This window comes from Carassius auratus, chromosome 15, assembly GCF_003368295.1.
Source record: "Carassius auratus strain Wakin chromosome 15, ASM336829v1, whole genome shotgun sequence".
NCBI classification, from domain to species: Eukaryota; Metazoa; Chordata; class Actinopteri; order Cypriniformes; family Cyprinidae; genus Carassius; species Carassius auratus.
Genome location: NC_039257.1, coordinates 19,631,423 through 19,646,581, shown reverse-complemented (window position 1 = coordinate 19,646,581; position 15,159 = coordinate 19,631,423). Strand labels below are relative to the sequence as shown.

Here is a 15,159-nt window from a genome sequence, read left to right as displayed (position 1 = left end):
TGACCTTTCTTGTTAAGTCCCACCTTACGCACGCCATTGGTCAAACTGCTTCTCAATCATTGGCCTCGGCCCAACGGCATCAGCCAAGAGACAAAGCAGCAGCCTGTTAACTGCAGGTGGCACATCATGGCTCCAAAACAGCGTACAAATACCTCAAGGAAAAAATCTCTGTGTTTTTGTTTTGGTCGGGAAACGTGCTCATTGACATGGCAAATAAGCTAAAACACGGAGCGGAGTTGGGTTCGCTGGAATATTTACAGGCGTCAGTTTGTTTTCAAAAATCGTAAGTGACTTTGTTAAGTAGCTTTGTGAGTAAACGTGACCGTTTAGGCAACATATTCTGCTGTATGCATGCAATATATAACAGAATGTCAACAAAACAATCATGGACCTCGATGTCGAGTGGTGAATGGTAAGTGTTAAAAAAAAATCTGTTGACGTATCATCCAACGTAATTTAAAAGTTAATTGGCAACAGGTGGATACAATTACAATGGCTAATCACATACGTTTTGAAATCTTATTCTTAATGTTTGACGCAAGTTGCATTAAAAAGTATAAATAGGTTTCAGAATTGTGTTGTTGTTTTAGAACGTTGCTTTCACAATCATTTAAGAACACTCATATGCATGGACAACGGATTTCATCTTATGAGGTGTGTTACCTTTAACCATATGGATGATGATGTATTTGTGCAAATTTTGTGATTGCTCTCTGAAGACAGTTAAGGGATATGTTAATCATCAAATCGTACACAGACATGAAGCAAATGCTCAGTTTCCATGTTGCTTCCCAGAATGCAAATGTAAATTCTCAAAATACAATGCTCTCAAAGCTCATGTTTATCGCCATCACAAAAGACCACATACTCATTTTGATGATTCGACGGGCATGTTTGTTTGCAACAATACAGACTGTCAACAACAATTTACAGACATGAACAATGTCCTTTCTCATCTCAGGTGGTGTGTTTTCCTTTTGAAAAATGTGACAAAAATTTCAGTTTAAGATCAAGTTTCACTGCCCATGTTTCACGAAAGCACAGGACTTCTACATTTGCACAATTACGGATTATGGATACTTTATCTGAGCAACCTTCTTCAGCATTTTTTGATGTTACTGAGGATGAGGTTGATGAAAGTGAATTCACAGACTCCCTGACGAAATGTAACGCAAAGTCATTGTACATGAAAAATCTCTGCCTGTTTTATATGCAGCTACAAGCAAAATACCTGGTGCCATCGTCAACCATTCAGATGATTGTGGAGGAATACAGTGGTTTAAATTATATCTGTTATCAGTACACACAGAAGATGTTCAGGGAAATACTCAAGTCAAAAACGGCCCTCTCACAATGTGATATTGAATCTGTGGTGCAGACTTTGCAAGGCCAAGATTTACATTCAGCTTGTAATTCATTACTTTCCACAGAATACCAAAGAAGACAGTATTATCAGAAAAAATTTTCGTACGTGCATCCACAAAGTATGTGTCTTGGTCGTGATGAGAACCGAAACCAACGTTATGCACAGTATATACCATTAAAGAACACTTTAAAAACCATGTTAATAGACCCAGTGGTGTGGGAGCAGTGTGCCAGACATCAGCATGTACACTCTTCTATGTTCTCTGACATCTGTGATGGCTCTGTATTCAAATCCAATGACTTGTTTAAGCAGCCTGAGATTACAATCCAACTTATCTTGTACCAGGATGCCTTTGAGATTGTGAATCCCCTTGGGTCAGCTAAAAAAAGACACAAAATGATTGGAGTGTATTTTACACTTGGCAACTTTGAGCCATTTTACAGATAATGCATTGATAACATTCAGTTATCACTTTTGCGTTATGAGAGAGACTTTAACTATTTTGGTCAAACCAAGATTTTTGCTAAGTTGTTGGCAGATGTCAAAGAACTTGAAGAGCATGGATTTGTGACATCTTCAGGTGACATAGTACGTGCAACAATAGTGGCTATTATCGGTGATAATTTGGGGTCCCACTGCATCGGTGGGTACTCACAGAACTTCAGTACTGCCAAGCATTGCTGTAGGTATTGCTTGGTATCTCGCAGTGAACTTCAGAATGTGTGTGTAGACTTTCCCAATCGCACAGTTGAGTCCTATAAGGCGGCAGTGGAAACTCTAAGGACGACCGAAGAAAATGTTGTTAATGGGTTGAAGTTTGACTCCATTTTCAACTCTCTTAAGTATTTTCATGTTGCTCAGCCTGGCCTTCCCCCATGCCTTGGCCACGATTTGTTTGAAGGCGTTGTAGTTCTTGATCTTGGCATTTTCTTGGAATACTTTGTAAAAAGGAAGTGGTTTTCATATACACAGCTGAACAGGAGACTTGCACAATTCAAATATCTGGATTCTGATGCTGGTTCTGCCCCCTCCCAGATATGTGAAAAAGGCAGAAAGTTAGGTGGTCAAGCAGCTGAGAACTGGTGTCTCCTCAGATTTCTTCCTGTCATAATTGGAGACCGAGTAGAGTCACAAGACCCTGTATGGCAACTGACTGTTAAGTTGAAAGAACTGGTTGAGCTAGTGTGTGCTCCCAAGATTACCACAGCACAGATTGCATATCTCAATGTCTTAAAACCAGAATGTCTGGAAACAAGAAAGGAGCTGTTTCCTGGTGAAAATTTGAAACCAAAACATCATTACATGCTTCACTATACGTCACTCATTTTAAGTCTTGGACCTTTAATTCGTTTGTGGTCATTGAGATTTGAAAGCAAACATTCCTACTTCAAAAGAAGTGTGAGAAGAACACAGAACTTCAAAAATGTATGCAAGACATTGTCACACAACCATCAACTTCTTCAAGCATATCTTCACTCACGGTCCTTTTTTTCACCAAAGCTTAAAAGTGTTGACTTGGCCACATACTCTCCTCATTTGTACAGTGATGCTATGTGCAAAGCTGTTGAGACAAGCTTGCTTAATGAACCAAACTTTGTTTCCACACGTGTAGAATACAAGGGTACCCTGGACAGGAAAGGAAACTTAATTTGCCTTAAATGTGAAGAGGAGTATTCTATTTTACAGTTTGGACAGATTGAGCTGATTTTCGTGAAAGATGATGAGGTGACTTTCCTTGTGACTCCCCGCCCCTCAGTGTATTTGCATGATTATGGACTTTATGAGATTTTGTCTGCGACAAAGGAATTCATTTGTGTAAAAGCTGAGGAATGTCTGGATTATTATCCCTTAAATGAGTACAGTTTTATGGGACTGAAGGTCATTACTCTGAAGCACAGCGTTGTTCATCTGTAAAAAGGATAAACTGTCCTCTCCCAACAGAAATGGATGCATTGTTGATTTTTATTGAGAATGTGTTCCCAAACCCTATAACTTCAAAGCTAGCCATAGAGGGTTTGAACAGCCTAGGTGTGGAGACCATAGATGACCTACAGTTTTTGAAAGATGATGATCTAGGTGGCTTTCTGAGACCGATTGAAGCAAGAAAACTAATAGCCCAAATCCCAAGTAAGTTTTCAAATCAATGGTTGTTTTTACATATACACTTAGTCAACATTTGAACCGGATCAAAAAGTTCATTAAGTTCACAAGAACAGGTATTGGTTTTAAGACAACTATTATGAAAGGTTTGATCCACTTGAAATGTTGACTTGTGTACATGCATACAATTAGATGAACTGGAAAAACAACACCCCAGTCTCTTTCATTCTGTACTTTGTTAGCTGTACTCTTTACTTGTATTACAGTATGTCAATGTGTTTCTTGTTTCTGCAGTATGGTTTTTAATTCAGTTTTTTGTTTATGCCATGTAGATATTGCCTCCACTCTGCAAAACACTGCCAATGATTTGTCTGCTGAATATAATTCTGATGCATCAGGTTCACCTGCTCCTGGATGCTCAGTTTCACCATCCAGCTCTTCAAGTGGAAGACGTGAGTAAAACGCTGATACAACATTAAACAATCCACAAACATTTTGAAAGCAAAACATGTAATTGGTCAATTCTTGTCATTCATATACAGAGAATTTGCAATGTGAGCATGCCCAGCCTTTAGCACGCCTGGCAAACAAATTGTGCCACACGTGCGGTTCACAGAGCCATATATGTATATGTACAAACCCGATTCCAAAAAAGTTGGGACACTGTAGAAATTGTGAGTAAAAAAGGAATGGAATAATTTACAAATCTCATAAACTTATTTTATTTACAATAGGATATAGATAACATATCAAATGTTGAAAGTGAGACATTTTGAAACGTCATGCCAAATATTGGCTCATTTTGGAGGTCATGAGAGCTACACATTCCAAAAAAGTTGACAGGTAGCAATAAGAGGCCGGAAAATGTACATATAAGGAACAGCTGCAGGACCAATTTGCAACTTATTAGGTCAATTGGCAACATGATTGGGTATAAAAAGAGCCTCTCAGAGTGACAGTGTCTCTCAGAAGTCAAGATGGGCAGAGGATCACCAATTCCCCCAATGCTGCGGCGAAAAATAGTGGAGCAATATCAGAAAGGAATTTCTCAGAGAAAAATTGCAAAGAGTTTGAAGTTATCATCATCTGCAGTGCATAATATCATTCAGAGAATCTGGAACAATCACTGTGCGTAAGGGTCAAGGCCAGAAAACCATCTTTGGGCCCTTAGATGGCACTGCATCACATACAGGAATGCTACTGTAATGGAAATCACAACATGGGCTCAGGAATACTTCCAGAAAACATTGTCTGTGAACACAATCCACCATGCCATTCGCCGTTGCCGGCTAAAACTCTATAGGTCAAAAAAGAAGCCATATCTAAACATGATTCAGAAGCGCAGGCATTTTCTCTGGGCCAAGGCTAATTTAAAATGACAATGCCAGACCACATACTGCATCAATTACAACATCATGGCTGCGTAGAAGGATCCGGGTACTGAAATGGCCAGCCTGCAGTCCAGATCTTTCACCCATAGAAAACATTTGGCACATCGTAAAGAGGAAGACGCGACAAAGAAGACCTAAGACAGTTGAGCAACTAGAGGCTGTATTAGACAAGAATGGGACAATATTCCTATTCCTAAACTTGAGCAACTAGTCTCCTCAGTCCCCAGACATTTGCAGACTGTTATAAAAAGAAGAGGGGATGCCACACAGTGGTAAACATGGCCTTGTCCCAACTTTTTGGGAATGTGTAGCTCTCATGAAATAAAAAATGAGCCAATATTTGGCATGACATTTCAAAATGTCTCACTTTCAACATTTGATGTTATCTATATTCTATTGTAAATAAAATATAAGTTTATGAGATTTGTAAATTATTCCATTCCTTTTTTACTCACAATTTCTACAGTGTCCCAACTTTTTTGGAATCAGGTTTGTATATGTGTAGGTGTATATGTATACAAATCTGCAGATTTATTGTACACTAGTCAACATTTGAAGAGTTTTGGGTATTGGTTTTAAGACAACTATTATGAAAGGTTTTGATCCTCTTAAAATTTTGACTAGTGTAGTTTGATGGTACAAATCAAACTGTGATGGCACGGGGCCTCACAACATTGATTTTGGAAATTGCATACATTGTGATCCGTACATGTGCCACTGTGGTGATTACCTGGTGCATGAATGGCCAAAACGTCTCCAGTTGAGTCCGCAGCTTATGCCAGCGGAGAGTGAAGACTGTTGTGCATTGTTCAGAGCAACTACAGGGCCACAGTGCAGCAAATCACCAGCAACACGTTACATGTGCCCATTTCATGCTAGTGATTTGTTGCACTGTGGTCCTGCGGTCCCTGTGAAAAATGCACAACAGTCTCCCCTCTGACAATAATGCACTGCGGACATAAAACAAGTCTGTGCACCACTTTAAATCCATACTATATATAGTGGCACATGAACAACCCACAAAGCCCCATGCCATCTCTGTTTGTCCGTTATTAAACTTCAATAAATCTGCAGCTTGGGAATAGGCAATTTTGCCAAAAAATTACAGCTGCATGAAAAGTGTTCATCCTGTAACCTGTGGACATTGACTTATCTTCTAGGTGACAGTAGCTGTGAAACTTCGTTTTATGACCATGACTGGCATTATAGTTTTGATGTTCCATGGCAAAAAATGCCAGCAAGTTTTATGGGAAATTTGCATAATGGCGAAAGGCCAAGTTGCTCTGAGAGAAGACAGTTGGTCCGCATTGTTGCTTCTGAGATCCTGGAAGTCAGCAAATGTCCAGAAAAAAAACATGTATCAGAAATAGCCCGACAAATGGTGATTGCATACCCAAAGTCTTTCAGAGATGAGATTAATTCCCAGGTTGTAGGAAGTGGATATGATTCTCTCCTCAAACAACTGGTGTGTAGAATTGACAATTTGAAAAGAGCAAAAGCTATTAGTATACCACTTTGTGGTACTCTAGAAGTATCAACAAAGAAATGAAAATTGTTATATGGTTGTATAAATTCTGATCCACAACTGCTAGTTGGAGAAACATCCGAATTACAGCAGGAAAAGAAAGAGAAGTTGGTAGTAATGTTTCAAAATAATGAAAGTGATGTAAAGACAATCTATGACTTAATGACTTCTACATACACCCCTCAAAGAAACAGCATCCAATCTGGAAAGGAAACCAAAGATTTACTTGATGAGTGGCCATATCTTTTTCAGCCAGCAGGAATGAAAGCACACTTTAAAGAGCTCACTGGCATTGACATAAACAACAGCTTTGAAGAATCTGCTTCCAGTAAGTTCAGAAGAATATTGGACTACTTTCAATTTCAGTGCACAGAAAAAGCAAGCAGAGCAGGGAGAATCCTCACAAAGTATAGAGCTGGAGGGGATCATGTTTGTGGGGCCGTGATGTTGCTGCTAACCCATTTCAAAAATGACCAAGACCACTTTCTTGTGATGGTAGAAGACACCTCTGTTCCAAGTGATATATGCTCAGAACTAGGGATGGGCATGATTAATCGACGATCGATAATTGATCGTTAAGATTTTCCTCGATCATGTTAATTTGTTATCGATTAATCTAAAGCATTTTTTTTAATCTAATGCAGGTTGCGTTGTGTAGTGCGAGTCTTCAAGCAATTAAATGAATCTCACTGTGTGGCAGCAATTAAATATTTTACCACCATGGGGCAATATTTGACACCCTACTCTGTTATCTGTGATCTTCCGTTTTGATTTCAAAGAATAATCATGAAGATGTCACGGCGAAGTGTGGCGTGGGACCATTTTGATTTAAAAAGCGAACTAGTTAACTGCAAACATTGCGATGCCGTGTTTAAGTACAACACGGCCACGACTCAAATGATGTACCTATGCTTCCCGGCAAATTTTCATGAGGCTTTAACCCTTTCGAGTCGATTAACGCATATATGCGTTTTGAGTCATTTTCTCCTGATAACCCCTGATAAATTACACTCTCAGTTTTAATCGTACAGATAAGAGCAATACATCAATACAATCGAGAGCAATACAATCGAATCTGTAAAGGGTCTAGTTTTTTTTTGGATACAGACATAATAACAAAAAACCTTTGTGCACTTATAAAATAAAGATAACAAACAAGGTGCGCTGTCTACAGTCTTTGTCTCCGTTGATCGTCATGTACAAACATTTCATTAAAATGAACCGTAACTCCGTGAATACTCAACGAAGAGACATGAGAGAGATATCTATAGAAAGCCTGGAATGTCTACTTTTAAACTAAACAAGTGCTTCTGAAAAACAAATATTCTGAGATAAAGTAATCCATATGAAAACAACGCAATGTCTGTTTTTCATATCTTCCTTCATTATATTTAATGTGACCACGCCCCCGCGCTGAACGCGCTATTCAGATTCAAACTGAAGCGCGCGGCTTGAATACGCCCACACAGAAGAAAAGGCAGCGAGACTGTTCTTCAAGTTTTTATTTTATTTTACTGTTTGCTTCGCGATGAGAGGACTAAGACATAATTCACCCCAAAAAGATGTGATGTGGTTGATGATTTGAGAAATGGATTTCCTCAGAAAAAAGAATGAAGCACTTTATTCAGACTCAAAACGCATATATGCGTTAATCGACTCGAAGGGGTTAAGAACGCCTGCTAGCAGCTGCAGGTTCCGCTGCTTTAGAGCACTGCATATGCACGCGGATATATGTTCGGTTTGCCTGAACGTAGTTTTACTGTCTGCCACAAGTTGATCTTGTAATAAAGGTCTCACCGAGGAAAAACACGCTGTATTTTTGTATTCATTGCATTTTTTTATTATAAAAATTAAATAATTAATTATATTATAAAAATATTAATGATTAATCGATAGTCGATCGTTAATTCTCCCGACGATCGACTAAGAAAATTTAATCGAATGCCCATCCCTACTCAGAACAGCTTCCAGCAACACCATGTATAGTAGTGTGTGGTGGGTATTATTTACTATGATCTTGCAACATAATAATTCCTGGTTTTGGGTGATCAGAACTCACATTCTGTTAAATATTATGTCTTACTGATTTTGTGTTTGTTCAAAGGAGAGAACCCACTGACAGCCAGTGTGTACATGGTGGCAGTAGACCAGATGATTGTAAATGACCATCTCTTGAGTTTTACAGAAGCCCTGTATCTGATGTTCTCTCTTTACTATATATTGAACATCAGTTACCCTGTAGAACTGGGAGCCACACTAGAATTCTTGCAAAGGTATTTCATAGACTGCATTCCTTTTGTTAAGAAGCATACAACAATTATTTAAGGATATTGTTTGTGTTATGTTTTAAAGGTGCATCTTTAGGATAAATCCTCATAAAGGTACCAAGGTGGAAAAGAGAGAGAAAAAGAGAGCGTACTCTGTCAACCCCAGAGTATTGAGTCTGACATCAAAAATTGCTGCATTTGATTGGGGAGAGTAACAGGTATAGAAGCTCTATTGTCTTGTATAGTAGTGGTAGACTTCATCTTCTGTGTTTATCATTCATAGATGATAAAGTGGACCAAAGGACAATCATTTTTAGAATTAACTCCAATAAATGTGATGTAATTGTCTGTGGCCGAAAACTGAGAGTATTTGGTTAAGGCTTGTTGCTGTCTCTGCTCTTCTTTTGGTTTGGGTTTTAATTGTAACTGTTTGTGTCCCCACAGATGTGGTCTTTCAGAAGATTGACATTTCGCTGAAGAACAGGACAGACCGACTTTTTGTACTTCAGTGCAGCGCTTTGTTGCTTAAATCATTTTTATTACCTTGTGACGTGATTAGGATTTAGTTTAAATTTATTTCTTTATTTGATTGGGACAGTGCATGTTAATGAACAAACATGGAATACATGCATGTAAACATGCTGGATTGTAGCCAAAGGCTAATTTCCATCCGTAGTCCCACGGGCTAAAATCACACTGGTCACAAAACATTACATAATAAAATTTACATCTACAGTTAGTACATCTTTTATCAATAAATTAGCTAAAGCCCTGTATACAATATTCACATAATACTTGAAAATTCATTCAACTTCAAAATTATCAGAATCCAGGCCCAGTGTTTTTGTTTCTTTTAAACTGAACACATTTGTGTTCTGAAACATGCTTTATCCATGTTCTCCATGTGACATGTTCAGGATTATCAGAATTAATGTCGATTTTTTTTTTTTTTTTTTTTAATTGAACAAATTTGTTTTCTAAAACATGACTTTTGCTGGGAAGTGTTTTTCCATTGTTTGATCTTGAAGGTTTGCTATATAATAAAAAGCTGAAGTTGTTTACAGCAATACTCTGGCTACCATAATTTACCGATAACATTTTACAAAAATTTGTGTTTCAAGAGTATTTTTAATTTGTTTTTAGCGTTACTTCTGTCACACAGTATACAAAGATTTCCCTCTACATTTGGTTTAAATAAATAAATTCACTAGAAAAAGATTATGGCATGAAAACATGTAAGCCCAGATTTGCTAACTATTTGTGGCAGTGCACACTTTCTGAATGTGTCAGGGTTTTCAGAAGACATGATAGAAAGGCATGTACAGTGATTATTGCATCTTTATTGGATATGCATTTGTAGGAAATTTCCTTTATGAAAGCGTCCCTTAACCCTTTTTGTGCCTGACCTGCCAGTAATGGTTGCTAATTGCACTTATTTTTTATTTGGTCATTATGGAAGGGAGCTGCTGCAATTCTGTTCTTGCACATTGATAGTTTACTCGTAGAAAACATTCAAATTCATCCTGAAGTTAGTTGTATTTTCTCTGCCAAAAACAATATTAGCACATTTTAAGTTAAGATGCTTGCTATTTACCTTTAATGTGATAAAACTGAAAATCTGTCTTGTACTCTCAGGTTGTATAACTTTCTTTGTGGTTAGCAGAACAAATTAATTTATTTTGACTAATGTACACCGAGGAAGTTTAAGAACCACTGGCTTATAGATTTGGCTTTTTTGTGATAAAAAAAGCAATTTATTTGCAATGAAAATTTAGAAAATCTTTGAAAAGTGGAAATAAAGTGCTTTATTAAGAGAAGAGTGTTTATTAAAAATAAAGTATTTATTGGGTAGGCTTAGGGGTCGGTGTAGAAGGGCTTTTATTCTCACAACAATGTAGCATCCATTTAACAATTTTAATAAATATAATCATTTGCACTCTGATAATTATTGGATCCTGTTAATCTACAAAAATAGTAAGGTGCAACTATCTGCCGATATAGATAGCATCTAATTAGTATTTACACTTACTGCAAATTTTATAATTATATTTATTAAATGAAAATTATTTACACCTAATGTAAATAGCATTACGTAAAAATTAATTGGGTTGTAGCTCGTTGTCTAGGTGACTGTGATTTTAAATAGGTGTCGTTTGTGTTTTAACGTTTAGCTCAAGAATAGAGAAGTTCGAATAGCCTATGTGAATATTACCAACTTCACTAAACTCCTTCTTGAGTTAAGAACTGACCACATTTCTTTATATTTGAGTCCTAGTTCAAACACTATGAAACGCTCCATTAAAGTATACAGAGCTCTGAAACACTGCCAGCGGGACATTAAACAGGAAGTGTCTGTCCGAGCTCAAAACAGGTTTTACGTGGGAACGCAAAGTTTCTCGGGGGAAGGCAAAAGATTTGCAAAAAAATTTCCACCACCACGTCCCTTTGAGGGCTCCGTAGTAAATAGCATCTACTGCTGGTTATTTCGGATTTTGATATGGAAATCATGACAATTAGCTTACCTTAACAATAAATGGTTTTCCAGAAGTGGTGTAACAAGTGGGTTGGACAGGAGTGTGTGTTTGGATGAGGATACCAATAAGTGAAACGCATACTCGAAATGTGACCTCTTTAACCCATCCCAGTGAGTGGTGAGCACACACACCCCCGGAGCAGTGCAGGGAGCAATTAGGATAAGTCGCAACATGCTGGCCGTGAGACTCGAACCGGTAACTCTTGGGTTATAAGCCCGACTCTCTAACCACTAAGCTACAACTGACCCCACAGTAATAAAAATGCTCTAACAGCCACAAGAGAAAACTGATGCCTTTCACAATTAACCACAGCGGCAAAAAAAAACAAAAAAACAACAGGTTTTATAAACAACACAGTCCAGCGCCAGATGGCCTCTTTAACAAACGAACGATATGTATGATATGCATAACAACAATAGTAGACAATAGTAGGCTAAAGGCTGACTATAAATCAAGGAAACAACATCACCAATGGATCACCAATAAAGTTTAGAAAAGATGCGCAATTTAACCTAATGTCTTCAGTGGCACAGGCACTAGTGTGGAAGCCTTGTTTATTTGATGCTTGTTTCAAAGTCCTTGGTTCGAATCTGTATTTAATACCTTTTGGTATCACAAATCACATCGAAAAGGCATTTATTTAAAAAAAAATGAAGTAGAAATAAAGTGTCTAACGAGTGTTTAATAAAACACTTTATACTATTATTGCATCCTGTTAATGTACACAATTACTGAGATGCAAACAGAATCTGCCAAAATATAGAATATAGCATCTAATTACTATTTACACTTATTGCAAACTTTCGCGACATTTACATGATGTAAATAGAATATATAGCTATTTGTTTTTAGTGTAAATCACAACTGTTGCTTTTTGAACTTAGTGCATAGTCACTGCCTAATTCAACTGGAAAAATGTAGGCTATATTTGGTGTTAATGTATGCATTTTTAGTGGAATTTCACCGTTCTGATGAAAATGAGAAATGACTGTGAAATTCTACTGGTTTTCTCTGTAAAACTAAATTTTTTTCAACTCTGACCAAAAAATATACAGGAATGTTTTTTTAAGGACATGTCAGGATAACAATAGACAACAATTACTGTTATTTAAAGTAAAATGTAATTTTTTTGCAGTAACAAATTTAAATAGTTAAAAAACAGGGAAAATGTACATTAGATGTAAAAGTTAGCATTTTTATGGAATTTCACAGTTCTGGTCAAAATGTCATAATACTGTTAAATTCTACCGTTTTTTTCTGTAAAAATACATTACAGTGCAGGGGCAACTCTCATGGAAATGGTAAAGTTGGTACTTAGTGTTTGCCATGATTTTATTACATTCAGAAATAATTACAGCAGGCCTAATAATGTTATAATGTACCAACAGGATATTTAAGTTCCCTTCATTTTACAACAAATCCTTTACATTTAAAAAAAAAATTATCAGAACAGAACAAATATATGTCTAATGGATAAATATAATTGCAGTATATAATAAAATAGGTTTAGCTATAAAAAAAACAAATGAAAAATATAATAATTTAAAGCAAAACATAAGGTAAGGTTGGCTCTCCCATTTGGGACAAATCTATATTTCCATATTCGTGATGTTGCCCATTTGAAGCTTAACTAATCAAACAGCTGAAACATAAAATAGCCTACTCGATTTTTGTTCACGCAGTAAAGTCATAAATCAGAAATGCAAACTGTTAGCAGTTTGAAAAATCTAGAATAATAACAGAGTTAATAAAAAAATATTTATAAATGCTGGACCGTTCTCATTTAACTCTGCATATAGAACCTGGAGATTTTTTAATTTTTTCTATTAACCAAGAATGAACGGAAATGAAAACATTTAGCTTTTAATATATATTTTAATATATATATATATATATATATATATATATATATATATATATATATATATATATATATATATTAACTCAGGATTATCTTTGTGTTTATTAAACATTAATTAATGCATATTAGTGCAGCCGTATTGTAATGTGGCATTCAATGGTATATGGAACCTAATATGGTTTTCACTGACACAGAAACTGCAGTTCTATAACACAGACAGAGATGAGGTCTATTCTCTATATTCTAGTTCTATTCCTCTATGGGAAACACTGACTCATGGGAACATAAGTATTTAGAGCTTATGATATGTGTCAAGCTTTCATTACAATCTAACAAGTACAGCATAACGCATCTTATCTGAAAAATTATGTTATCTATTTAGGAATATAAGACAAGAGAACACAGATTAATGAGTATGGGTAGATTTAATATCATAATTGATGCCATATATTGAATCATTCATTCATCCATTCATTGTACTTCTGACTTGTTGAAGTGTTTAATGTAACTTTTATTTTTATTTACATCACAGTATTAAATTTAAAGTATTTAATTTAATGTACTTTATTATTATTATTATTATTTTTTATTATATTGGCATTAGAATAAAAAAAAAGTTTTTAGCTTCACACTACAGCAATAATATTTGTTGTTATTGTACAACTTATATGACAGAAAATTGATTGTGATTTAGAAAACTGATTTAGCTTCACACTACAGAGATTATATTTGTTGGCAGACTATAATTTATATAACTGTTGTGAAACTTGATCAGCTGCTATTTGATTAGTCGTCTTAATTTCATCAATTTAATGTGTTTGAAAAGAACATTCTGTGTGTTAAAGGGTTTTTCAGAATGAATGTACTTGTACAAAATATCTCATTCAAAGACTTTAAATTAATTGGTTTCTACAGTCTAGGAGAATGGAGGCCTTTTTTATTTCTGCCTTTCTTTCTGATGTTTTTATTAGCTATCACAGCAAATTCTATTCTCCTATATTTAATCAAATCTCAAAAGTCTCTGCATTCTCCTATGTATGTACTAATAGGTGTTATGGCTGTGTTAGACTTGATAATGCCCATGTTTTTTGTACCTAACATGCTTCTTAGTCTCTTGTTCAATTTGAGTGGGATATCCCTAAAAGGTTGTTTGATACAAATGTTTGGTCTTCATTTTATTGGAACATTCCAATCTACTTTGCTTTTCTGGATGGCACTGGATCGTTACTTTGCGATATGCAGACCCCTTTATTATCATAAATGCATGGAAATCCCTAAATTTCTAAAGTTTGTTGTTGTGCCAGTAATCAGAAATGGACTTTTGATTGTCACCATGGTCTCTCTGGCTGGAAGATTGTCATTTTGTGAAACAAACATTATTGATCACTCTTTTTGTGAGCACATGGCATTGGTTCAGTTAGCATGTGGTGACATATCAATTAATAACATTGTAGGACTTTTGGCTGCTTTCCTTATAACAACAACTGATTTTATTCTCATTACCATTTCTTATATTTTGATTTTTTCTTCTGTGCTTAGATCTGGTAAGGCTCATTTAAAGGCCATCAATACCTGCATTACTCACATAATTATTATGACAATTTCTTTGATTTCTGCTTTAATTGCATTTTTGTCATACAGAATAAGGAATAACATTTCTTCTAGTAACCGTATATTTATAAGCATCTTATACTTACTTTTTCCAAGTTGTCTACACCCACTAATCTATGGATGGAGAACAAAAGAAATACGACATACATTTCTGAAGTTTATAAACAATGCAAAGGTCTTTCCTATTAAAAAATGAAAGTTTTTTTTAATTTTTTTTTTTTTTACAAATGAATAGAAATTACACAATAACACTTCAAACACATAAGCTTAATACAATGACCTATTGTCTGGCTTGATGAAAGCTATATGATACCTTGAAGATAAATGCATAACAAATACAAATAATGTCTAAACAGTTAAATCATCTAATAGAAATGGTAACCTACACACAAATGCAAATAAGTGTAATCTGTACATTGACATCAGCTAGTACAGTATATCATTGACAAACATAAAACAGAAGGCATGTTTTGTATCTGTGATGCATACAATTTTGTGGTACAG

General features: G+C 35.8%; 1 protein-coding gene and 1 pseudogene across 4 annotated transcripts; both read left to right on the top strand.

Annotated features, from left to right (window-relative positions):
- The first annotated feature begins 29 nt into the window (after positions 1–29).
- Positions 30–9,575, top strand: LOC113115322 (uncharacterized). 4 transcript variants are annotated; one of them, XR_003293869.1, is made up of 6 exons: positions 30–283; positions 3,799–3,918; positions 6,018–6,710; positions 8,487–8,655; positions 8,735–8,867; positions 9,094–9,575. XR_003293869.1 is itself a non-coding variant. In XM_026282812.1 (3 exons), the coding sequence occupies exons 1-3, from the start codon at positions 3,310–3,312 to the stop codon at positions 6,404–6,406; spliced, it is 693 nt and encodes a 230-aa protein (XP_026138597.1). In that variant the 5' UTR covers positions 3,009–3,309; the 3' UTR covers positions 6,407–6,911. The 4 variants fall into 4 exon arrangements, 1 of the variants encoding a protein (XP_026138597.1); XR_003293868.1 differs by having other exon boundaries at positions 30–412; XR_003293870.1 differs by lacking the exons at positions 3,799–3,918; positions 6,018–6,710; positions 8,487–8,655 and having other exon boundaries at positions 9,094–9,574.
- Positions 9,576–13,855: 4,280 nt separating this feature from the next.
- On the top strand, positions 13,856–14,768 carry LOC113114609 (olfactory receptor 52A1-like; annotated as a pseudogene).
- Positions 14,769–15,159: the final 391 nt, after the last annotated feature.